This window comes from Lathyrus oleraceus, chromosome 6, assembly GCF_024323335.1.
Source record: "Lathyrus oleraceus cultivar Zhongwan6 chromosome 6, CAAS_Psat_ZW6_1.0, whole genome shotgun sequence".
Lineage (NCBI taxonomy): Eukaryota > Viridiplantae > Streptophyta > Magnoliopsida > Fabales > Fabaceae > Lathyrus > Lathyrus oleraceus.
The window spans coordinates 56,184,474-56,210,805 of NC_066584.1; the positions used below are offsets into that span (position 1 = coordinate 56,184,474).

The 26,332-nt window shown below is 40.1% G+C and overlaps 1 protein-coding gene across 1 annotated transcript; it reads right to left on the reverse strand.

Moving 5' to 3' along the window:
- Window positions 1–2,052: 2,052 nt before the first annotated feature.
- LOC127091519 (CST complex subunit STN1) lies at window positions 2,053–2,580 on the reverse strand. The gene has a single exon (XM_051030185.1). It carries the CDS (start codon window positions 2,578–2,580, stop codon window positions 2,053–2,055), a length of 528 nt encoding a protein of 175 aa, XP_050886142.1.
- Window positions 2,581–26,332: the final 23,752 nt, after the last annotated feature.

Genomic DNA, 26,332 nt, shown 5'->3' on the forward strand with positions numbered 1-26,332 from the left:
AAAATGAGGTCTCGACCCTATTTCTTTGTCTTTCCTTAAAGCCGGCCTGATTGAAAAGCTATCTTTCGAATATATTTATGCTTTACTTTTTCTTTACTTTCACTCAATAAAAATTAAAAGAATAAGTCTAATGATTATATTTTAAACAAAATCATTTAAAAAAATACGAGGCTCTTAGTAGATACCCTTTTGAAAAGAGTAATTTCAAATTTTTATAATATCTAATAGAAAAACATATAGAATGTGTAATGAACAATCACGTACATAAATTATAAAATGTCCTCTAGTTTGCATAATCATTATATATTATCCAATATGAGATTATGCAAAAAGATAAGTTTATAACATCATTATCAGTTTTATATTTTATTAGATAATTAGTATAAACATTCAATTTTTGACAGACTCTGAGATATTATGAAGAAATGCGACATAGTAATGTCATACATTAACAGATTCTGAGATAAGTTAGATAATAGAGTTGGAGTCAGAATAACACATTAGATTTTTTATGTCAAGTTCTTAGATCATCTGTGATCCATGATATAATGCCATCAATTTAGTATGAAGGATGTTGGAATAACTAATATTACCTGCAAAGTCATGAATCCAAGCACCATTAACATTTCAAATCAATCAACCAAAACCCTAGACACTGAAACTATCTAACTCTCCCGGATTCCCCAACAATGGTATCAGAGTCGTGGTTCGACTTGGTGGGGGAGAGGAAGCTAGATCCGGTGGTGAATCCTGTTATAGGATGTGAGAGACTCACACTTGTGGGGGAGAATGTTAGTGCAAGTGTGAGTGGTTAAAGTCTTGCATCGTCTATGAATGACTGAAATGTTGATTTATAAGAGAGATGATCCACTCACCTACCACCTTAAGGTCATGAGTTGAGATGTGGTCTCTCTCTCTCTCTCTCTCTCTCTCTCTCTCTCTTATGGTCTTATAACATAGGTCACATTGGTGCTCACGACTCTCCCAGACTCCCCAACAAAAAAAGATAGAGTCATCATCGATCCCATGTCTAATCCAATCATATAAACTTCCCCTTAGAAGAATAGTGAGGGTCCAAGAAGCCAATAGATTTTCAAAAATGAGTAGTAAATTTATAGTCTCTCAGGCAGTGTAGAGTCGTCTCAGCCTCTTGATTGCATTTAGGACAGAGATTCGTCGAGAGTATACCACGATGATAAAATATTGATCTCGTAGAAAATGACTTATTTAATCGTCCAAAAAAAGAATTTTACCTTCACAAGAGCAGGAATATGTCACACTAACTTCCAAGAGTTATTGCATGTTGTATTTTGAACAAATTCAAATATGTTGAGGTAGTTATAATCATCCATAACAGTATATATACCATTTAAATTGCCCTTCCATGTTAATTGATCAAGTACTAGAGAATTCAAACAAATGTGAAATGCTTAAAGACAATCACAAAGAATAAAATAAATATTATATATAATAAATTAAAGTTCTAATTCTCAATAAATATCATTCACCATCATTTTCAAGTCGTGGATAATGAATTAAAATTATAATTTTCATTCAAGTAAACATCATTCATGAGCGTTTTTAAATCGTGGATATCCACTTAAAGAATATATTTGACTAATATTTTTAACCCCAAACCAATTTAAAAATAAAAAAGATGAGTTTCCATCCCTAATTTAAAATCAAGAGCTTTCATAATTGTATTTCAAATAACTTCTAAACATTTTCTCACCCCCTTAAAAAATAAATTTATATCTTATCAATTAAACCAACATGTAAATAAATATGAATAAATTAGAAAGAAAATATTTTTTTTATCATAAAAACGTATTTGCCCCCTTAAAAATGAATAACAATAATTTTTACATGGAGAGTGAATTATCGTGTGACTTATATCTCCAAAATCTTTGTTCATACTCACAAACATTTTGTTCCCTCTTACAACAAGTCAACATAACACCATTCGTAATGTAACTTTTTTCTTAAAACACAAACTAAAAGCCTAACAACGATTCCTTTCAACAACAACGTTGTTTAAGGTGGTAGAGAATCTTAAGAAGAAGAAGAAAAAGTAATAAGATTATAACAGTTACGAGCCGACTTAACACAATCAACCCAATGCAAAATCTCCACATTAGGATCCCTTTCACCAACAACATCTGTCACAGTAATCTGAACACTCCCCTTAAACGCCATAACTCTCCCCCTAACCCTAGCAACAGCCCCAACCTTCACTACTTCCGCAGATCTCGCGTCGGCGTCGGCCAGAAGGCAAAGATCCTGCGGACTCCGACGGCGAGCCATGTGAGGGGAAGTCAAATGGTTAAGCCAGAGGATACAGGGGATACAACCGGTTCCATCGTCCACAGCGAAACAAAGGAATTTAGAGGGTTTCTGATCGCGGAGGGTGATGGTTCCTAGGGCTTCGAGGCGTGTGATGGGGATTGATTTGCGGGTGAAGGGTTGGTCTGGGGAGGATGGTGGGGTTAGGGTTAGGAGGTCGAAGGCTAGTAGCTTAACGTGAGTGTTGTGTAGTGAGATTGATGGGTTTTTGTTGTTCTTATTGTTGTTTTGCTGCATTTTGGGGTTTCTGAAATAGCTCTGTTTTTTTATCTGTTCAACTGGTTTTGGGTTGTGTTTGTTCTGTGACCGTGATAGTGATTATGGGTTATAGTCTAGTAGTTATTATCGTAATTATTTTTTAATATTGATTTAAATGTTTGTATATGTCATTTTAGATTCATATTTAGTTTAATCATTAATTTTATTAAATAATTAAACTTTATATTATTAACTTATTTTTTATTTCATTCGTCTCATAAAATGTCATATTAGATTGTGCTTTCGGGAGGTTTTGAGATCGTGGATATTGACAATGATTTATTTATGGTCAATTGTGAACTGCTCGCAAATATGGAGAAAATTATGTTAAAAGGTTCGTGGATGTTGTTTGACCATTATTTGGAAGTGGTTCGATGGACTCTAGACTTTCTACCTCCTCTCAAAAAGGTGGAGAAGACTCTCGTTTGAATTCAATTTCTAGGACTTAACTTATTGTATTATGATTAAAGTGTCCTTCTTGGTTTGACATATGTTTTGGGTACTTCTATTAAGGTAAATATTAACACCCTGAATGTAGAGAGGGGAAGGTTTGCGAGAATCTACATGGAGATTGATCTGACCTTGCATGTTGTCAAAAAGGTCAATGTTAATGGCCACATGTACAACGTGCAGTATGAGGGTCTTCACATTATTTGTTGAAGTTGTGGTTGTTATGGACACCACATCCGTGATTGCAAGAATACATCAATTAACCTGACATAGCCGACATTTCCAATAGTGGCGCAACTAAGAGGTCTGCTAGAAAATGGTGTTGCCCATGAGCAAAGGCTAACAAAACGACATCAGGAAGTGAGCGATGATATCAGTGAGATTGTAGCAAAAGAATATGGAGAAACAAATGCAGTTCATGGTGATTGGCCGATGGTGCAAACGAAAAAATGCAACAAAAGAGTCATTTATGGTTAAGAGAAATCTTTATCCTACATTGTGCCTAGAGATTTGGAGAGTTCTAAAATCAAGGGGATTGTTGTTTCCTTAAAAGGAATAAGTTCTGATAGCAAATCTGTTGGACCCAATCAACTTGACGCAGTTTCCAAGAAACAATGATTTGATAAGAGTGTCCCCACCCCAAACGCACGTCAAACGACATGAAGAGGGGACCCATGCTCCAAGGCCATGTCTACCATTTTGGGATCGCATCTTGCTATTAGCGGACCTTTGCACAAAACTCGACCAACTTTTAACTTTTTACCAACACAAAAGGGTATGCCTAACACTGCTAAATACACCTTCATCGTTCCCATAGTAAATTTGGGTTTGAAGACCATCACACGATATAATATTCCAAATTCTGAATCGACATCAAGTCAGGCAGATGTAAATAACCAATGCGTTATGGATGACGGTGCTACTCAATAAGAGGAAGTTGTTCATAAAAACCCCATTGAATGGGAGTCGACTACGTAAATTGTGACGTGTTCAGGACTTGCTTTGTCAACTCCATCCACTAGACTAGTTATGTTAAGTTTCAAGAAAGTCACCGTGCTCTCCTAGAATATATAAGGAGCCTCTAATAATAAGGCTAAAAAGACACATGATGTATGTGATTAGAAAACACTCTCCAAATTTTTTAATAGTTATGGAAACACACATTGGTTGTCATAAGACCAAATCCTTCTAAGATATAATTGGATATGTGAATGTACATTACGCAAATGCACGTGGTAAATCTGGGGGAATTTGTGTGTTAAAGCAGAATGATAGCAACTTTGTAACTGTTGTGCATGATGTCTTTATGGATATAATTACTATCAAACTATCACTAGGAACTGCCTCATGGTATGTAACTGGAATTTATGCTAGTACTGTGTACACTTCTCGTCTTGACTCGTGGCTCCACCTCATTGACATGAGGAACCCTGTTGATGGTCCTGGATGTTGATTGGAGACTTTAACTACATCATTCATCTGAGTGAATAAAAAGGAGGTAATTTTAATCATTATAGGGAAGTTGCTTTATTGAATGTCATTTATAAATATAATTTAGTTGAAGTAGACATGATTGGTGGGAAATCCACATGGAATAGGCCTTGTATTGGTAATCGAATGGTCTATTGCAAGTTGGATAGGGCCATGATTGACGTTACTTGGAGCATGGACTTCTTTGATGCATATGTTAAGTTGTTGGTGTAAGCCCTAGAGGCCAATACTTTTGGTACTTGTATCGAATTATTTATTAATAATAAAAGGCTTTTTCTTTATTATGTTTGTTTAATAAAGTCCCTAGAATAGCTAGCCTGTTTAATGTATCAAGTGTGACTTAATCATGAGATCACATTAAACATAAGGACACTATTCTTAAAGTATCTGTAGTCGAGCTTTATTGTGAAGTGGGATAACATTAAAGCATTAAGACTATTATGTATATAGACTGATGATCACATCTCATGGATCATGGATAAGGAGTTATCAAGTCTTAAACATAGGTATGAATATTAAGAGTAATATTTATACTGGATTGACCCGCTATGAGAATACTATATATAATGTTATGCAAAGTGTCATAAGTTATTCTCATGGTGATAAGGATGTATACCACCCTTCGACCTGAAACCACTATGGACCCTAGATGTAGAGTCGAGTGCCTTATTGCTGATCAAACGTTGTTCGTAACTGGATGACCATAAAGACAGTTGATGGGTACTCCACGAAGCATGCTAAGGGACATGAGTGACCTAGATGGAATTTGCCCATCCTGCTTAATAAGATAAATGTCTATGGGCCCAATATTGAAGTGGACAAGGATGACACGGTCTATGCCTTGTGTTCAATATAGACATAAGGGCAAACGGGTAATTGTACATATAAGTATTACCACAAAAGGATTTGTCAGATCACATGACATTTTCGTGTCTTGGGTAGCAGTGATGTGTTGCTAGATACCGCTCACTATTTATTATGTTAAATACATGATTTAATATAATTGCCAATGCCGCGAAAACCTACAGGGTCACACACAAAAGGACGGATTGATGAGAGATAAAGTAACTAAGGAACACCGTAAGGTACGGTGCACTTATGTGAATTGTAGAACATCGTAAGGTACAGTGTAATTAAGTAGAATACGAAATATGGTAAGGTACCACGCGCTTAACTGATTTTGGCATATTATAAGATATGGGCCACATACACTTAAGTGGGTTTTTTTAGCTTGCAGCCCACACAAGTGGTTCTATAAATAGAACCCTTGTGCAGAAACATTTATGTAGTTGCAATTTCGTTTCTCTCTTTCTCTCACTCAAAGCCTTCATTCGTAGCAGCTAGCACTGAGATTGAAGGAATCCGTTCGTGTGGACTGAGTAGAGGTGTTGTTATCGTTCAACGTTCGTGATCGCTCCGTAGATCTGCATCAAAGGTTTTAATCACCACAAGAGGTAACGATTCTATCACTGATCATGCCCATTCGTAAGTGTAATACCCCAAAATTTACCCTTCATTTTTCATGGAAGCATACGCTTTACACCTCATGCATGCATTTATTTTTAGGTCATTTAGCATTTGCATTTCATCATGGCAATCGGAATCGGATCCAAGAAGCTTGAACATCATTCAGGACACTTTGTGGGCTCTATTTAGATGATCAGTCAACACAAGGGAAAGACTTGAGTTACTTCCAACAGGGGTCTATTCGTCAGTCAAAACGTTAATCTTAAAGGAGCAAAGGTTTGTTCATGAGCTGTCATGCTCGCTAGGCGAAGCCCACATGTTTTGAAAAAAAAATAAAAATCTTGTACTTGGACCTCTCTCATTTGAGCCCACAGGTCCACAAAAATCAAGTTATAAATTCAGAGTTTCAGTGAAACAAAAGGCCATTCTATTCCTATTACCCTGTCTGGGAAAAAGATAGTGAGAGAAGAACCCTGGGGAAAAAGATAGTGAGAGAAGAGCTAACAGAGTTCAGAGCAACCTCCAGGCAACTCTGAAAGGTTCATTCTGACTCACACACTTTCAGCTCAAGCAACCCCTAACATTGGTTTGCAAATCCAGCCGCGCCATTTGATTTCAACCGATCTCTCCAATCAGGTTTGCTCTTATTCCCATTACCTTTGTGCTTTGAGGTTGAATACTCGGAATGTTTGAGGTATGATGGATGAATTTCATTAGGTCTTTGCCCACGGGTTCATAATTATGTATGAATGTATAAATAATGCCTTGAATGCTTAATCGTTTAATTTCTGAAGTGTATGCCACAGGGTTTGAAGTTTCTGAAACCATACTGTTATCCATGAAAAACCATACTGTTTTGCTCTAATCTGACTTACGTTTGTCATAGCATGTTTTCTCCTAATCCTTATCTTGTTTCACTAACCCTTTTGTTGAGTTTTTGTGAAGGCTCACATGACTTTTGCAGGGATAGCTCGCTAGATATTCCACTTTGCTTGTGGGATACCATTTGGGAGATTTATTCTGATTGCCTTGTTGGCACATTTACTTTATACATGTTTGTTTTGTATGTGTTCGTATCCCCGCAGGTAGCGCGGTTCCTTCGTCAAGGACTGCCTTTTTGCATGAGCATCCCAAACCCTAACCCTTCATTGATTTTTCTTCTCCTAAACACACGTTTACTCCTTCTACTATAGGTGAGTAAGTCTCCAAAGGCCGAGCATCCGGTAGATTGCGTAGTAACGTCGTCCGCCCCAAAACATAATCCTTAACCCTGTAGTTAGCCGAACTACGGCTTGCTCTGATTCTCATTCCAGATGAGATACGTAGGCATAAGACGCGATGTCTTAGCGAGCACACATCCCCCCAACCCATAGGTCAGCCGAGCTACAAAGACTCTGATTCTCATATTCAGATGAGATACGTATGCAGTGGATGCGACATCTACGCGAGTCATTTTCATTTAACCCCCTTTTTTAGTAAACAACACAAGATAAACTCACACCCTTTAGACAAGAACTACAAAAGTGGATCCCGTAGAGTACTACGGATGCGTAGGGGTGTTAATACCTTCCCTTCGCATAACCGACTCCCGAACCCAAGATTTGGTTGCGAGACCTTGTCTTTTCCTTTCCTCTTTTCAGGTTTACTTCGAGCGTTTCCTTTCCCTCCTTTGGGATAAATAACGCACGGTGGCGACTCTTCTGTCATTTCTTTTACCAGTTGTTTTTTCGCACACTGTATTTTTCAGGTTGCGACAACTGGCGACTCTGCTGGGGACCCGGTTTCCCTAAGCGAGTCCCTCCTAGCTTTTGTAGTTTGTTTGTTTATTGGGTGTTCATGCTTTTGTACAGTTATTTATTTACCTGCTTTACCTTATTGCATTGTGTACATATCATTGCTGTATCTGTTGGCTGGCTATGGCTGCTTGGTGATCTTTGTGAGATGAGTTTTATACCCGAACTCGAGTGCACTTAGGATAGGAGAATGGCATAGTCTTGTCGACTTGTGTGGAGTTATTCCTTAGCAAGTTGACTTGCAAGCCCATTCACTTGGTGGAGGTCATGTTGAGATCAATAATGTCACACAAGTAGGTTGTGGTTAGACATTACTTTTTCCAATATAGATCTTAGAAGCCGAGGACCTTAGTTTACCAAACCCATCTTGGCCTATTCGTAGGACGTAGTGCGAAAGTCGTTCAAGTGTAAGATTTGATACGATTGTTACGCGATACTACACTCATAAGAGTCTCTCTTGAGAATACTTTTGGAATACGAGTAGTCGTTCCTCCGATAATATCCGAAAGATGGGATTATGACTATGGGAACCTTTTGTAGAACATGTTTGGCAGGTTTAAACCTTAGTACACTCCTTTTGGGTGGTTCTTAACCTAAACTCCATGCTCGTGACTTGCAACAAACCCTTGATTCATGGTTGATCCGATCAGGTATCCTTAATATCAATGAAACTTGGGTGTTGATAAGGTGTAAACCATAATCCACCAAAATGGGTGGTTGATATTAAGGATAACATGATCCATCCCATGACCTTTGTTTGGTGTGCTCTTAATTTCTCTCCAGACAGTGCAACCTGACAGATGTTCAAGCAGATACGGCGATCCTGATTCCCATGCCACTGCACTGCATTCACATCATTTTGCATCACATCATTTTGCATTCATAATCATTCACACATGTTTATCCATTTCTGTGGGGTTTATATCTTCTACTTGATTCTAGTCGGAATTTTCTTGGTTCTCATCAACGGCTTAGTCTTTTTTTTACATCGTTTATCTATTGAGAGACTGGAATCAAGGGGGTAGAATACCTTTGGAATTGATAAACATGTCATTGCATTTACATATTCATTAGCATGTCTTGCATAACAGGTACAACCACAGTGTTCTCAGTTTGTTTGGTGTTCCATCGACAGGATAGCTGACCCAGGCATTCACCGGTACGGTACCCGCAGAAACCAACAGAGAGTAATGGAAAGCCTACAGGCAGAGTTCGCCGAGATGAAAATCTGCATGAATCAATTCATGGATGTGGTTCAGGGGGTGGCTCAGGGACAGCAAGAGCTCAGGCAGATGATATAGAGGAATCCCCCTGCTCAACCAGAGACGGTGACTGATCCTCCAGCTGGAGAGGCTAATGGACCCAATGGGCCGGGGCCTATCCCAATCCTACATGTCACCTCCGGTCAACAGCCTGTTCATGATGATCAGGCGATCAGTTCCCCCTACTGCAGGAAGACTTTGGTATGGGTCATGGTGTGGACCCCATGTTTAGAAGATTGGAAGAGAGGTTGAAGGCAGTGGAAGGACAAAATCCTCTGGGAGTAGATGTTGCTGACTTGGGGTTGGTCCCAGGTGTGAGAGTGCCACCGAAATTCAAGGCCCCGATATTTGACAAATACAATGGCAACTCTTGCCCGAAGACCCATGTGCAAGCCTATTTCCGTAAAATGGTTCCATACTCCGATGACGAAAAGTTGCTTATGTACTTTTTCCAGGACAGCCTAGTTGGGGCATCCCTGGAATGGTATATGAGGCTGGATAGAGCTCACATCTGTTGCTGGAGGGATTTGGCTGAGGCTTTCGTGAAGCAGTATCAGTATAATGCAGACATGGCTCCGGACAGAACTCAACTTCAAAATATGTCTCTTAAAAGCAATGAGTGCTTCAGAGAATACGCTCAACGCTAGAGAGAAACAGCTTCCTGTGTTCAACCTCCTATGTTGGAGAAGGAAATGGCTAACATGTTCATGAACACTCTGCCAGGACCTTATTTGGAGCGCCTGGTGGGTTGCAATGCCTTGCTGATGTAGTCTCTACCGGAGAGAGGGTGGAGAATTACCTGAGGACATACGAGACCCATAATGGAGATGGATCCTCATCAGGGGTGAAGAAGTCGTTCATTCAGGGACAGAAGAGGAGAGAAGGGGATGCAAGTGCCATATCTTCTTATCAGAACAGGGATAACCGGAGGAATAACTTTCAGAACTATCATCAGCAACCGTATGTTGCGGCTGTGACCATTCCAGCTGCAGCACCACTACAACAACAACCACATCATCAACCAGCTCAGTACCAACCACAACAACCGGGTAACAGACCCGCCTATCAACCAAGGCCAAGGACGATGGACCGGCGTTTCGACACTCTTCCAATGTCGTACGCTCAGTTGCTTTCTAGTCTTCAACAACTACAACTTGTGCAGTTGCGCACTATGGCTCCTCCCGTTGGTAGGCTTCCGGTGGGTTATGACGCCAACGCTAGGTGTAGCTTCCACTCTGGGGCACCTGGCCACAATATTGAGAACTGCAAAGCTTTTAAGGACGTAGTTCAGGACCTCATTGATTCAAAGGCCGTTAACTTTGCACCAGCTCCTAATGTCGTCAACAATCCCATGCCCCAGCATGGTGGAGCCAACGTTAACATGGTTGAAGGAGAAGTCAAATTAGTCTCTGCGGTCAACAATGAAGATAGGGATAGTGATTGCGACATCGATAACTGGGTGCGTCCGAGGATCCCGGGTGAAGTTCTCAACAATTGGTCTTCTGAGGAGATTGTCCAAGCCACTTGTCTGGAAGAGTAATTTTCTTTGTTTATTCATGCATATCCAAGTCTTACGTTCTGCCAGGGCGTAATGACTCATTGTAGGGCTCATCTATGTGACACTTGCATTTTTTATCATAAATAAAGGACGTCTTTTTGCATTCAAATATTTCGTTCCCTGTCTTTCTATTTTTTATAGTTTTCAAAATCAAAAAATGTATTTGGAAATGTTTTGTTTAGTTTTCATTCCTTGTTCACACTCATAAGCACATACCATCACTCATGCAGATGCACGTCACCGGATCCTATTGATAACGGTTCTGTTATGGCTCGCTTCGACTTTGAAAATCCAATCTTTCAAGCTGAAGAAGAGGATGTTGAAGATTGTGAACTCCCTGAAGAACTTACCAGGTTATTAAAACAAGAGGAAAGGGTCATTTAGTCGCATCAAGAGTCTGTTGAAGTGATTCATCTCGACATCGAGGACGCCAAGAGAGAAATCAAGATAGGGGCTGCTTTAAAAGACAATGTGAAGAAGGGGTTGATTGAATTGCTGTAAGAGTATGTTGACATCTTCGCTTGGTCTTATCAGGACATGCCAGGGCTTGACACAGACATCGTGGTACATCGCTTGCCGCTCAAAGAAGGTTGTCCTCCGGTCAAGCAGAAGCTCAGAAGAACAAGACCAGAGATGGCTGTCAAGATAAAGGAAGAAGTGCAAAAACAATTGGATGCAGGGTTTCTAGCAGTCAAAAATTATCCGCCATGGGTTGCAAATATCGTTCCGGTACCTAAGAAGGATGGAAAGGTACGGATGTGTGTTGACTACCGGGATCTGAACAAGGCTAGTCCTAAAGATGATTTCCCCTTACCTCACATTGACGTTTTGGTGGATAACACGGCTCAGTTCTCGGTATTCTCCTTCATGGATGGCTTTTCTGGCTATAATCAAATTAAGATGGCACCAGAAGACATGGAGAAGACAACATTCATAACCCCATGGGGCACCTTCTGCTACAAGGTGATGTCGTTTGGTCTGAAAAATGTCGGAGCAACATATCAGCGAGCGATGGTGACTTTGTTCCATGATATGATTCATCATGAAATCGAGGTTTATGTTGATGATATGATTGCCAAATCTATGACAGAAGAAGAACATTTGGTGAATTTGCAGAAATTGTTTGAGCGTTTGAGGAAATTCAAGCTGAGGCTTAATCCGAACAAGTGTACTTTTGGGGTGAGATCTGGAAAACTACTGGGTTTTGTTGTTAGCAGAAAAGGGATTGAGGTGGATCCGGCCAAAGTGAAAGCGATACAGGAAATGCCTGAGCCAAGAACAGAGAAACAAGTCCGTGGTTTCTTAGAGAGGTTGAACTATATTGCAAGGTTCATCTCTCACCTAACAGCCACGTGTGAGCCAATATTCAAATTGTTGAGAAAATATCAGGCTATCAGGTGGAATGATGATTGTCAAAGGGCGTTCGAGAACATAAAAGAGTATTTGCAGAATCCTCCTATCCTTGTGCCTCCGGTCCCAGGGAGACCGTTGATTATGTATTTGACAGTACTAGACAATTCCATGGGTTGTGTTCTCGGTCAACACGACGAGACAAGTAGGAAAGAGCATGCCATCTACTACCTGAGTAAGAAATTCACAGTTTGCGAGTCGAGATACTTAATGCTTGAAAAAACATGTTGTGCACTTGCATGGGCTGCGAAGCGATTGAGACAATACATGCTGTCTCACACAACCTTACTGATCTCCAAAATGGATCTAGTCAAGTATATATTTGAGAAGCCAGCTCTCACCGAAAGAGTTGCTCGTTGGCAAATGGTACTGACAGAGTACGACATCCAATATACTTCCCAGAAAGCCATCAAGGGGAGTATTCTGTCAGACTATCTTGCTCAACAGCCGGTTGAAGATTATGAGCCGATGAAGTTTGATTTTCCAGATGAAGACATCATGTACCTCAAGATGAAAGACTGTGAAGAGCCAGTTGTTGAAGAGGGACCTGATCCAGACGAAAAGTGGACTTTAATGTTTGATGGGGCCGTCAACGCCAGAGGAAGTGGAATTGGTGCTGTCATTACAACTCCGAAAGGTGTCCACATGCCTTTCACCGCTCGTCTGACTTTCGAGTGCACCAATAACGAAGCTGAGTATGAAGCCTGTATCTTGGGTATTAAGCAAGCCATTGATTTGAGAATTAAGACTTTGGACATCTTCGGAGATTCAGCTCTGGTAATCAATCAAGTGAATGGTGATTAGAACACTCTCCAGCCTACTCTGGTCCCCTACATAGATTACACGAGAAGACTGTTGACTTTCTTCACAACAGTAAAGCTGTACCATATACCTCGTGATGAGAACCAGATGGCAGATGCTCTTGCTACTCTATCCTCCATGATCACGGTGATCCGTTGGAACCATGCTTCCAAGATCGACGTGATGCGCCTTGAAAGGGCCGCGTATGTGTTTGCTGCTGAACTGGTAGTTGATGACAAGCCCTGGTATCACGTCATCAAGTGCTTTCTGAAGAATCAAGAGTACCCTGCAGGGGCATCCAACAATGATAGAAAGACTTTGAGAAGATTGACAGGCAGTTTCTTCTTGAACAAAAACGATGTGCTGTATAAGAGGAACTTCGACATGGTTCTGCTTAGATGCTTGGATAGACACGAAGCAGACATGTTAATGCAAGAAGTTCATGAAGGCTCCTTTGGTACTCATGTCGGCGGACATGCAATGGCTAAGAAATTGTTGAGAGCGGGATATTACTGGATGACCATGGAATCTGATTGTTTCAAATATGCTCGGAAGTGCCATAAATGCCAGATTTATGCTGATAAGGTACATGTGCCGCCAAATCCTTTGAATGTGATGTCTTCGCCGTGGCCTTTTGCTATGTGGGGCATTGATATGATTGGAAAGATTGAGCCGACTGCCTCCAATTGGCACCGCTTCATCCTTGTTGCCATCGACTATTTCACCAAGTGGGTCGAAGCAGCATCGTTCGCGAATGTCACCAGACATGTGGTTGCCCGATTCATCAAGAAAGAAATCATTTGTCGCTATGGGATTCCCGAAAGAATCATTACTGATAATGGTTCTAATCTCAACAAAAAAACGATGAAGGAGTTGTGCCAGAACTTCAACATTCAGCATCACTATTCTTCCCCTTACCGCCCTAAGATGAACGGTGCGGTTGAGGCGGCAAATAAGAACATAAAGAAGATTATGCAGAAGATGGTTGTTACGTACAGAGATTGGCATGAGATGTTACCCTTCGCCTTGCATGGGTACCGTACTTCAGTACGTACATCGACCGGGGCAACCCCTTACTCCCTTGTGTATGGTATGGAAGCAGTCCTACCTGTTGAAGTGGAGATTCCTTCTCTAAGAGTCCTGTTGGATGTCAAGTTAGACGAAGCTGAATGGATTCGGACAAGGTTCAATGAGTTGAGTCTTATCGAAGAGAAGCGAATGGCAGCCATTTGTCATGGGCAGTTGTATCAAAGTCGGATGAAGAGAGCCTTTGATCAGAAAGTGCATCCTCGATGCTTCCAGGTCGGAGATTTGGTGTTGAAAAGGATCCTTCCTCCTCAGACAGATCACAGGGGCAAGTGGACTCCTAACTATGATGGACCGTATATTGTCACCAAGGTTTTTGATGGTGAGGCCTTAATGCTTGCAACGATGGATGGTGAAAACTTCACTTCCCCGGTGAACTCAGACGCAGTTAAAAAATACTTCGCATGAAATAGACCCGCTGGACAATAAAAAGAGTAGTCCAGGCAAAAATGGGCATCCCGGCGAACCAAGAAAATGAAAAAGGTTCGGGCAAAAATTAGGGATTAAAAGTGAAAAGATTGTACACCCGGTAAGTTGAAAACCTGAAAAGGCAACTTAGGCAAAAATGGGTATCCCGGTGGATTGAAAACCCGAAAAGGGCAATCCAGGCAAAAGTTAGGGATTAAGCGAATGACTGCATTCTGAGTAGTTCTGAATCTCATCTCGTGTCAATGACTGGAAACTTTTGAAGGATAAGAAACAGTTCAATCACTCTTTCAGAAAGCTGATCATCTGGAGGATCTTGAAGACGAGCAAGTCATAGCAGAATGGGAACCCAATAGAAATCCATTTCACATTGCCATTAGATTAATGTCTGTTTTTATCTGTTGTGCGATTACCTCTTTCCCGGGATTGCTTCCTGATGTAAATGCCTATTCAGAGGCCGTTCAATCAATAAAATCATGTTACTCAGTATATCTCTGTTTTCATTTTTATTTTTCTGTTTTGTTTGCAAAAATGACGTCCGAATTTTTGATAAACATTGCATCATGACACATAAGAGCTTTACAGGTACATGCTTAATAAACATTTAAAATTGCTGTAAATTTTAAGTGCTTTGGATCGTCTATTCATAACAGGTACCCTCGGGGCATTTCCTTAAAATCCCCTGCAGATGATCACATATGTTTTTCCCCAACAGACGAATTCGGTATCTTATCCCTGCAGAGCTGATCAGAGCGTTGGATTCTTCAATCCCCAGCAGGTTCTCACCACTGTACCTCCCCTCCAAGCGGTGGTTTCAGATTATACACTCCCCAGTAGAGTTGACTTTGTCAGACTATATACCCCCAGCAGAGTTGACAGTGCCAGACTGTATCTTCCCAGCAGAAGCGGCTGCTCCTCAGAGTTCGAGGCCAAATCGATAATCCCAATGCCAGATCCATGGTTTCTTTCCTTGAAGAAGAACCTCGGTACCGTATCTGTGTTTGCTTCCCCTGCTGAGTCATCTCTCGCAGATCGTGGTTGCCAGAACCACTATCGCTTTCCCCAACAGCAGGTTTTCAGTGTCGTTCTCTCCCCAGTCAGAATCTCGGTATTTCGTCATTGCTAAACACCGTGTGGTGGGTCATTTCCCCACAGGATTCTTTGTGTTGTGCATCTCCAGCAGCCTTGCCAGGGTCCAGAAGATGGTGATCATTTCCCCAGCAGATCCCCTTGCCTCAGCTTGGCATTCTACCCAGCATTTCGCATCCCTGCATGTAGAATCATATTGCATTGCATCCTCTCAAATCGCGTAGCATTTCCATTTTCATGGAGCATTACGGCAATGAAAAATTCAAACATACGCATGTAAGTATAAAACATTCTTGGTATCCCAAGTGATAAGCCAGAAGTTGTTTCCAGTACTCAGACTGAAGATTGTTCATGACTTACCTTTGTTATCCCCTGCAAGTGTCATTGGCCCATGCGCCGCCTCTATTATCGTTCCCTATTTCTGCCGATGCTGACAGGCATGAAGTTTCCGGTATTCAGACCGAAGTGGCGTTCAGGCCAGTTTTCCGATGTTCAGATCGAAGAAGTTTCTGACGTTCAGGTCGATGCAACTTGTGGCGTTCAGGCCAGTTTTCCGATGTTCAGATCGAAGAAGTTTCCGACGTTCAGGTCGATGCAACTTGTGGCGTTCAGGCCAGTTTTCCGATGTTCAGATCGAAGAAGTTTCCGACGTTCAGGTCGATGCAACTTATGGCGTTCAGGCCAGTTTTCCAACATTCAGATCGAAGAAGTTTCTGACATTCAGGTCAATGCAACTTGTGGCATTCAGGCCAATTTTCCGACGTTCAGATCGAAGAAGTTTCCGACGTTCAGGTCGATGAAACTTGTGGCATTCAGGCCAATTTTCCGATGTTCAGATCGAAGAAGTTTCCGACGTTTAGGTCGACGCAACTTGTGGTATTCAGGCCAGCCTCTCGGTGTTCAGACCGATATTAATAATCTCATATCTCCCGATGTTCAGATCGAAGTCATTTCCGGTATTCAGACTGATGAGCGGCATTCAGGCCATGGTTATTTCTGTGTTACCATTTATTTTGGTATCCAGGTTAACATTCTTTTTCGGTATTCAGACTGACTCTCACCGTACCAGACGGATTCTTCTTTCAAGACCACCTCTTTGCCGATTCTGACAGGCATTGTTACTTCACTTCACTTCAGTGCAAATTTTCGGGCTTTTATTGTATTCAATCCCTTGATACCTCGAAAGCACGAAAGTCGCTGCTATCTTCTTTCCAGGTCTCCAGTTGATTGAATAGGGGCAGTTGTAATACCCCCAAATTTACCCTTCATTTTTCCTAGAAGCATACGCTTTACACCTCATGCATGCATTCATTTTTAGGTTATTTAGCATTTGCATTTCATCATGGCAATCGGAATCGGATCCAAGAAGCTTGAACATCATCCAAGACACTTTGTGGGCTCTATTTAGATGATCAGTCAACACAAGGGAAAGACTTGAGTTACTTCCAACAGAAGTCTATTCGTCAGTCAAAACGTTAATCTTGAAGGAGCAAAGGTTTGTTCATGAGCTGTCATGCTCGCTAGGCGAAGCCCACGTGTTTTGAAAAAAAAATCTTGGACTTGGAACTCTCTCATTTGAGCCCACAGGTCCACAAAAATCAGGTTATAAATTCAGAGTTTCAGTGAAACAAAAGGCCATTCTATTCCTATTACCCTGCCTGGGAAAAAGATAGTGAGAGAAGAACCCTGGGGAAAAAGATAGTGAGAGAAGAGCTAACAGAGTTCAGAGCAACCTCCAGGAAATTCTGAAAGGTTCATTCTGACTCACACACTTTCAGCTCAAGCAAACCCTAACATTGGTTTTCAAATCCAGCCGTGCCATTTGATTTTAACCGATCTCTCTAATCAGGTTTTCCCTTATTCCCATTACCTTTGTGCTTTGAGGTTGAATACTCTGAATGTTTGAGGTATGATGGATGATATTCATTAGGTCTTTGCCCACAGGTTCATAATTATGTATGAATGTATAAATAATACCTTGAATGCTTAATCGTTTAATTTCTTAAATGTATGCCACAGGGTTTGAGGTTTCTGAAACCATACTGTTATCCATGAAAAACCATATTGTTTTGCTCTAATCTGACTTACGTTTGTCATAGCATGTTTTCTCCTAATCCTTATCTTGTTTCACTAACCCTTTTGTTGAGTTTTTGTGAAGGCTCACATGACTTTTGCAGGGATAGCTCGCTGGATATTCCACTTTGCTTGTGGGATACCATTTGGGAGATTTATTATGATTGCCTTGTTGGCACATTTACTTTATACATGTTTGTTTTGTATGTGTTCGTATCCCCGCAGGTAGCGCGGTTCCTTCGTCAATGACTGCCTTTTTGCATGAGCATCCCAAACCCTAACCCTTCATTGATTTTTCTTCTCCTAAACACACGTTTACTCCTTCTACTACAGGTGAGTAAGTCTCCAAAGGTCGAGCATCCGGTAGATTGCGTAGTAACGTCGTCCGCCCCTAAAACATAATCCTTAACCCTGTAGTTAGCCGAACTACGACTTACTCTAATTCTCATTCCAGATGAGATACGTAGGCATAAGACGTGATGTATTAGCGAGCACACATCCCCCCAACCCATAGGTCAGCCGAGCTACGAAGACTCTGATTCTCATATTCAGATGAGATACATATGCAGTGGATGCGACATCCGCGCGAGTCATTTTCATTTAACCCTCTTTTTTAGTAAACAGCACAAGATAAACTCACACCCTTTAGACAAGAACTACAAAAGTGGATCCCGTAGAGTACTACGGATGCGTAGGGGTGCTAATACCTTCCCTTCGCATAACTGACTACCGAATCCAAGATTTGGTTGCGAGACTTTGTCTTTTCCTTTCCTCTTTTCAGGTTTACTTCGAGCGTTTCCTTTCCCTCCTTTGGGATAAATAACACACGGTGACGACTCTTCTGTCATTTCTTTTGCCGGTTGTTTTTTCGCACACTGTATTTTTCAGGTTGCGACAGTAAGGATCACTAAATGAGAAATTTTTTAAATTCCTCTGCATTTTGGATTGCTCTTCTCCTTCAGTTGTACCAGAGCCACTTACAAAACCATGTATCTGATAGCTGTTTATTTTCTGTATTTTCTGTATTAATACGATTAAAAGACAGAATGAATCAAAGAATAAACGAGTAATTAAATTTGGCATCATGTGTGTACGATTTGGATGATTGATGTTGACTATGCTTCGGAATCCGACGTTAGTATGGTGAAGCAGCGATACATCGATCGTCCATAGGTTACGCAATTGAGATCGATCAAGTTATATATATGATATAAGTAATCCTAATGCAAAATACGTTATATATGATATACTGTTTCTGTTTCGTTCATTCATACACTTAATGGTTGTTTTCCTTTGAGCGATCAATGGTCATTTTCTTCTTGATCCGACATTAGTATGGTGAAGCAATGACGTGTTGATCAATCATACTGAATTAACAATCGAGGTGTGTTTGACGGTCTGAAATTGGTGCATTACGGTTAATGACGGCACAAGGGTTGTGCTGTCAAAGAGTTATGCGATTAGGGTTGTGACTGCGCAAGAGTTGTGCTTTAAAGTGTCAAGTGTTGGTGTGAAAAACGACGTCGATTTCAAATGAATTGTTCATTAAAATTGGCGCATTAGGGTTAATGATCGGGCAGCGGAACCCCTGGCTAACTCTGCGTAGTGTGATCGGTCGTCGAAATTTAATTTCGTTTTAATTAATTAACATAATTTAAATTAATAATAATAATGTGTTTATTATTATTGTCTTGTGGTGATCGGTTATGGCCTTAGTTTTCCTTTATTTTGTTTTGGGATTTTAAAATACGACCTGCGTGTCGTGCCTCTCTTTTAATCTCTTAATGTAACTTCTTTTCTCATCTCACTCCCTCGTATGTAAAACGAGTTTCTTTTATGTAATGTAATATTATGAAGAAAGAGAAGAATTCAATATCAAAGGGGGACAACCTTGAAGGTCTTGCTTGGAGAAGCTTAGATCGTTATTAGGTTAGCTTAGGTTCTCTCATTGACTTGGGAGAACAATTGCGCTAGGGGCCATAACTGTTTCATTATGTATGTTGATGCATGTGAATGTATGTTGATGCATGTGAGAGACGATTTATATGATAAATAAGCCGGTGAGATCAGAATAATTGCAAATTCCCTCAAATTAAATATTAAGTTTATGTTTTCCAAGTTTTAGCACTCATCAAGACTAGTATCGAATAATGTAGGTTTCGCCTATGCGAGGTGCATGTTTTATATTAGTAAGGTGCGGTGGGATAATTGTAATATCCAATTTCTAAAACAATGGGTCAAACTTAACTAAACAAATTATAATAAGATTATATGTGTTTAGAAGCAAGAGTCGGAAATGATCCATGTGATGGATTGGAATAAGGAGTTATTCACCCAACTAAAACATTTGAGAGTTGTATTAGATACAATCGGAAGGAGTTCCTACCTAAATAACCTAGTTTTGTATAATCCGCCTACGCGAACTTAAAACAAAGTGAAATGTGGATCTCGACCCACTAGAAAATCTTCCAACGGGATTTTCCGAATCAAATGGTGAGAGTCATTTGTTTTGAGTAAAATAGTGGGAGCATATTTAATTAAAGGCCTAATTAAATATGTTATTGATACTTATGTTTTCATGTAGATTACCATGACAACAAACACCTCTAACAATATTTTGCGATCAATCCTTGACAGGGAAAAATTATCTGGGACAAATTTTCTGGATTGACACCGAAATCTGAGGATTATCCTCAAACATGATAGAAAGCTGTATGTCTTGGAGAAACCTATTCCTAAAGAGGAACCTCCTAGTTCTGCACCTAAGGCAAAAAGAGATGCTTATAAGAAGCATGTCGATGATGCCAATGAAATTGCTTGCCTCATGCTAGCTACCATGAACTCAGAGTTGCAAAAGCAACATGAGAATATGGCAACGTTCGATATGATCGAACACCTGAAGATGCTCTATCAAGAGCAAGCAAGGCATGAAAGGTTTGAAGTTTCAAAAGCCCCTTTTCAAGGCAAGTTAGCTGAGCGAGCCCCTGTAGGTCCCCATGTGCTCAAGATGATTGGGTATATGGAAAACCTTGAGAGGTTGAGTTTTCCCCTCGGAAAGGAACTTGCGACTGATTTGATCTTGCAATCGTTTCTAGATAGATTCAGTCAATTTGTCCTTAATTTCAATATGAATGACATGGACAAATCTCTTCCTGAACTGCTAGCCATGTTAAGAACTGCTGAGCAGAATCTGAAGTCAAAAGGGAAGTCCATTTTGATGATCGGAAATGGAAAGAGACAGAACAAAAGACCCACCAAAAAGGGTGATAAAGGGAAAGACAAGGAAGTTGCCAAACCCAAACCCACCGTTGTTGCTTTGAAGCCTAGTGGAGGCATAGCAAAGGAAGGCACCTGCTTCCATTGCGGTAAGGCCGGACACTGGAAGAGAAACTGCCCAAAGTACTTAGAAGATAAGAAGAATGGAGTAGAGACTTCAACTTCAGGTATTTTTGTTATTGAAAAATTAATTTATCTACTTCTGCATCATGGGTATTAGATACTGGATGCGGTTCTCACATTTGTACCAATGTGCAGGGGCTAAAAAGGAGTAGAGATTTGGCAAAAGGTGAAGTTAACCTACGAGTTGGCAATGGAGCAAAGGTTGCTGCTTTAGCCGTAGGAACTTATGTATTGACTTTACCTAGTGATTTAATAATTCAGTTAGAGAACTGTTATTATGTACCTGCAATTAACAGGAATATTATTTCCGTTTCTTGTTTGGACAAGTTTGGTTTTTTATTTATAATAAAGAACAATTGTTGCTCAATTTATTTGAATGATATATTCTATGCTACTGCATAAATGAACAATGGACTATATGTCCTTGATCTTGAAATGCCTATTTATAACATTAATACTAAAAGGATGAAACCTAATGAGTTAAATCCAACTTACCTTTGGCATTGTCGATTAGGCCACATAAATGAGAAACGCATTTCCAAACTCCATAAAGATGGACTCTTGGACTCTTTTGATTATGAATCATATGAGACATGCAAATCTTGTTTAATTGGAAAGATGGCAAAGTCTCCATTCACAGGAAAAGGTGAAAGAGCTAATGATCTTTTGGCCCTCATACATACTGATGTATGTGGACCATTGAGCATACCAGCCAAAGGAGGTTTTCAGTACTTCATCACATTTACTGATGATATAAGTAGATATGGTTGTATGTATTTAATGAAACACAAATCAGAGTCCTTTGAAAAGTTCAAGGAATTCAAGAATGAAGTACAAAACCAACTAGGTAAGAATATTAAAACTCTTCGATCAGATCGAGGTGGTGAGTATTTAAGCCCAGAGTTTGATGACCATCTGAAAGAGTGTGGGATCCTATCCCAACGTACTCCTCCTGGAACACCCCAATGGAACGGTGTATCTGAGAGAAGAAATCGAACCCTGTTAGACATGGTCCAATCCATGATGAGTCACACCGATCTTCCAAACTCCTTTTGGGGACATGCACTATTGACATCAACTTACACACTTAACCGTGTTCCATCCAAAAATGTTGAGAAGATACCATATGAGATATGGAGTGGTAAGAAACCACATATGTCTTACATGAAGATTTGGGTTTGCGAAGTTTATGTGAAACGAAAAATTTCAACCTAGCTTGAGCCTAAATCTGACAAATGCTTATTTGTGGGGTATCCTAAAGAAACAAGAGGGTATTACTTCTACAATCCTTCTGAGGGCAAAGTGTTTGTCACTCGAACTAAAGTTTTCCTAGAAAAGGATTTTATTTCCAAAGGAATCAGTGGGAGGAAAGTAGAGCTTGAAGAAATTCAAGAATCACAAAGCATTGATACACCTATGGAGGAATTAGAGTAGGAAACACAAGTAGTTGTGGAAGAGCAACCTGCTCAAGTAGAACAAGACCAGCGTAGGTCAAGCAGGATACGTCACCTACCTGAGAGATATGGATATCTCATAACTGATCAAGGTGATGTATTACTCATGGATCAAGATGAGCATGTGACCTACCAAGAGGCCATAACTGGTCCCGAGTCTGAGAAGTGGCTAGAAGCCATGAAATCTGAAATGGATTCCATGTACACAAACCAAGTTTGGACCTTGGTAGAACCTCCTGTAGGAGTTAACCCTATAGGATGCAAGTGGGTCTTCAAAAAGAAGACTGACATGGATGGTAAGGTACATACCTATAAGGCAAGACTGGTTGCAGAAGGATATAAACAAATTCATGGGGTTGACTATGATGAAACCTTTTCACCAGTTGCAATGCTTAAATCTATTCGGATTTTACTTGTTATCGCTGCATATCATGATTATGAAATATGGCAGATGGATGTCAAAACTGCTTTCCTTAATGGGAATCTTCTTGAGGATGTGTACATGACACAGCCTGAAGGATTTGACATGCTAGAAGAATCCCAAAAGATATGTAAGTTACAAAGATCAATCTATGGATTGAAGCAAGCTTCCAGAAGCTGGAATCTTTGTTTTGATGAAACAGTAGAACAATATGGATTCATCAAGAACGAAGATGAGCCTTGTGTCTACAAGAAGGTTAGTGGGAGCATGATTGTTTTCCTGGTATTATATGTATATGACATATTACTCATTGGAAACGATGTCCTTACCCTGCAACAAGTAAAGTCTTGGTTGGGGAAATGCTTTTCTATGAAGGACCTAGGTGAAGCAGCCTATATATTAGGAATACGAATCTATAGAGATAGATCACAAAAACTGCTTGGCCTAAGTTAGAGTACATACATAGACAAAGTGCTGAGACGCTTTAATATGCATGATTCCAAGAAAGGATTCATACCTATGCAACATGGCCTGTGTCTATCAAATACACAATCCCCTTAAACTAAGGAAGAAAGGGATCACATGAATAAGATTCCATATGCATTTTGCAATAGGATCTATCATGTATGTTATGTTATGTACTCGACCAGATGTCTCGTATGCTTTAAGTGCAACGAGTAGGTACCAATCTGATCCCGGTGATGCTCATTGGGTAGCTGTCAAGAATATCCTTAAGTATTTAAGAAGGACTAAGGACTCATTCTTGATATATGGAGGTCAGGAAGAGCTTGTTGTAATTGGATACACCGATCCTAGCTTCCAGACAGATAAGGATGACATTAAATCGCAATCTGGTTATGTGTTTTGCTTAAACGGTGGCGCTGTGAGCTGGAAAAGTTCAAAGCAAGATACAGTTGCTGATTCTACAACCGAGGCCGAGTATATTGCTGCCTCAATTGCAGCAAAGGAAGTTGTTTGGATCAAAAAGTTCATTAGTGAACTTGGCATAGTTCCTAGCATTGTGGATCCCATTGGTCTCTATTGTGATAACAATGGTGCTATCGCACAAGCTAAGGAGCATAGATCTCACCAATATTCCAAACACATACTTAGGCGTTATCACCTCATTCGAGAGATAATAGATAGAGGAGATGTGAAAATATGAAGGGTACCTACACTTGACAATATTGCTGACCCACTGACAAAGCCTCTTGTGTTGGTGTAAGCCCTAGAGGCCAATACATTTTGGTACTTGTATCGAATAATAAAAGGCATTCTCTTTATTATGGTTGATTAATAAAGTCCCTGGAATAGATAGTCCGTTTAATGTATTAAGTGTGACTTAATCATGAGAACACATTAAACACAAGGACACTATTCCTAAAGTATCCGTAGTCGAGCTTTAGTGTGAAGTGGGATAACATTAAAGCATTAAGACTATTATGTTTGTAGACTGATGATCACATCTCATGGATCATGGATAAAGAGTTATCAAGTCTTAAACATAGGTATGGATATTAGGAGTAATATTTATACCGGATTGACCCGCTATGAGAATACTATATAGAAAGTTATGCAAGGTGTCATAAGTTATTCTCATGGTGATAATAGTGTATTCCACTCTTCGACCTGAAACCACTATGGACCCTAGATGTAGAGTCGAGTGCTTTATTGCTGATCCAACGTTGTCCGTAACTGGATAACCATAAAGACAGTTGATGGGTACTCCACAAAGCATGCTGAGGGACATGAGTGACCTAGATGGAATTTGCCCATCCTGCATAACAGGATAAATGTCTATGGGCCCAATATTGAATTGGACAAGGATGACACGGTCTATGCCTTGTGTTCAATATAGACATAAGGGCAAAAGGGTAATTATACACATAAGTATTATCACAGAAGGAATTGTCAGATCACATGACATTTTCGTGTCTTGGGTAGCAGTGATGTGTTGCTAGATACCGCTCACTGTTTATTATGTTAAATGTGTGATTTAATATAATTGCCAACGTCACGAAAACCTACAGGGTCACACACAAAGGACGGATTGATGAGAGATAGAGTAACTAAGGAATACCGTAAGGTACGGTGCCCTTAAGTGAGTTATAGAGCATCGTAAGGTACGATGTACTTGAATAGAATACGAAATATGGTAAGGTACCATGAGCTTAAGTGATTTTGGGCATATTATAAGATATGGGCCAAAATACACTTAAGTGGGCTTTTAGCTTGAAGCCCACACAAGTGGTTCTATAAATAGAACCCTTGTGCAGAAGCAAAAATTTGCGGTTGCATTATTTTCGTTTTCTATCACACTCTCTCTCTCTCACTCAAAGCCTTCACTCGTACCAGCTAGCACTGAGATTGAAGGAACCCGTTCGTGTGGACTGAGTAGAGACGTTGTCATCGTTCAACGTTCGTGATCGCTTCGTGGATTTGCATCAAAGGTTTTGATCGTCACAAGAGATCTGCACCAAAGGTTTCAACCGTCACAAGAGGTAAATATTCTATCACTGATCATGACCATTCGTAAGGATCTCTAAAGGAGAAATTTTAATTTCCGCTGCGTTTTGGACCGCAATTCTCCTTCATCTTGCGCAGCAGAAGCATGATGGCCATACTAGATCTATGGGCATTAGGGGTATGCCTGATTGGCTATGGTGCTAGTGGGAGATTATTGGTGTAAGCCCTAGACGCCAATACTTTTGGTACTTGTATCAAATTATTTATTAATAATAAAAGGCTTTTTCTTTATTATGTTTGTTTAATAAAGTTCCTAGAATAGCTAGTCCATTTAATGTATCAAGTGTGACTTAATCATGAGATCACATTAAACATAAGGACATTATTCTTAAAGTATCCATAGTCGAGCTTTATTGTGAAGTGGGATAACATTAAAGCATTAAGACTATTATGTATATAGACTGATGATCACATCTCATGGATCATGGATAAGGAGTTACAAGTCTTAAACATAGGTATGAATATTAAGAGTAATATTTATACTGGATTGACCCGCTATGAGAATACTATATATAATATTATGCAAAGTGTCATAAGTTATTCTCATGGTGATAATGGTGTATACCACCCTTCGACCTGAAACCACTAGTGACCCTAGATGTAGAGTCGAATGCCTTATTGCTGATCAAACATTGTCCGTAACTGGATGACCATAAAGACAGTTGATGGGTACTCCACGAAGCATGCTAAGGGACATGAGTGACCTAGATGGAATTTGCCCATTCTGCGTAACAGGATAAATGTCTATGGGACCAATATTGAACTGGACAAGGATGACACGGTCTATGCATTGTGTTCAATATAGACATAAGGGCAAACGAGTAATTATACACATAAGTATTATCACAAAAGGATTTGTCAGATCACATGACATTTTCGTGTCTTAGGTAGCAGTGATGTGTTGCTAGATATCGCTCACTGTTTATTATGTTAAATACATGATTTAATATAATTGCCAATGCCGCAAAAACCTACAGGGTCACACACAAAAGGACGGATTGATGAGAGATAGAGTAACTAAGGAA

Excerpts from the sequence above, each read along its gene's own strand:
- LOC127091519 (XM_051030185.1), bottom strand. The coding sequence starts at position 2,580 with ATGCAGCAAAACAACAATAAGAACAACAAAAACCCATCAATCTCACTA.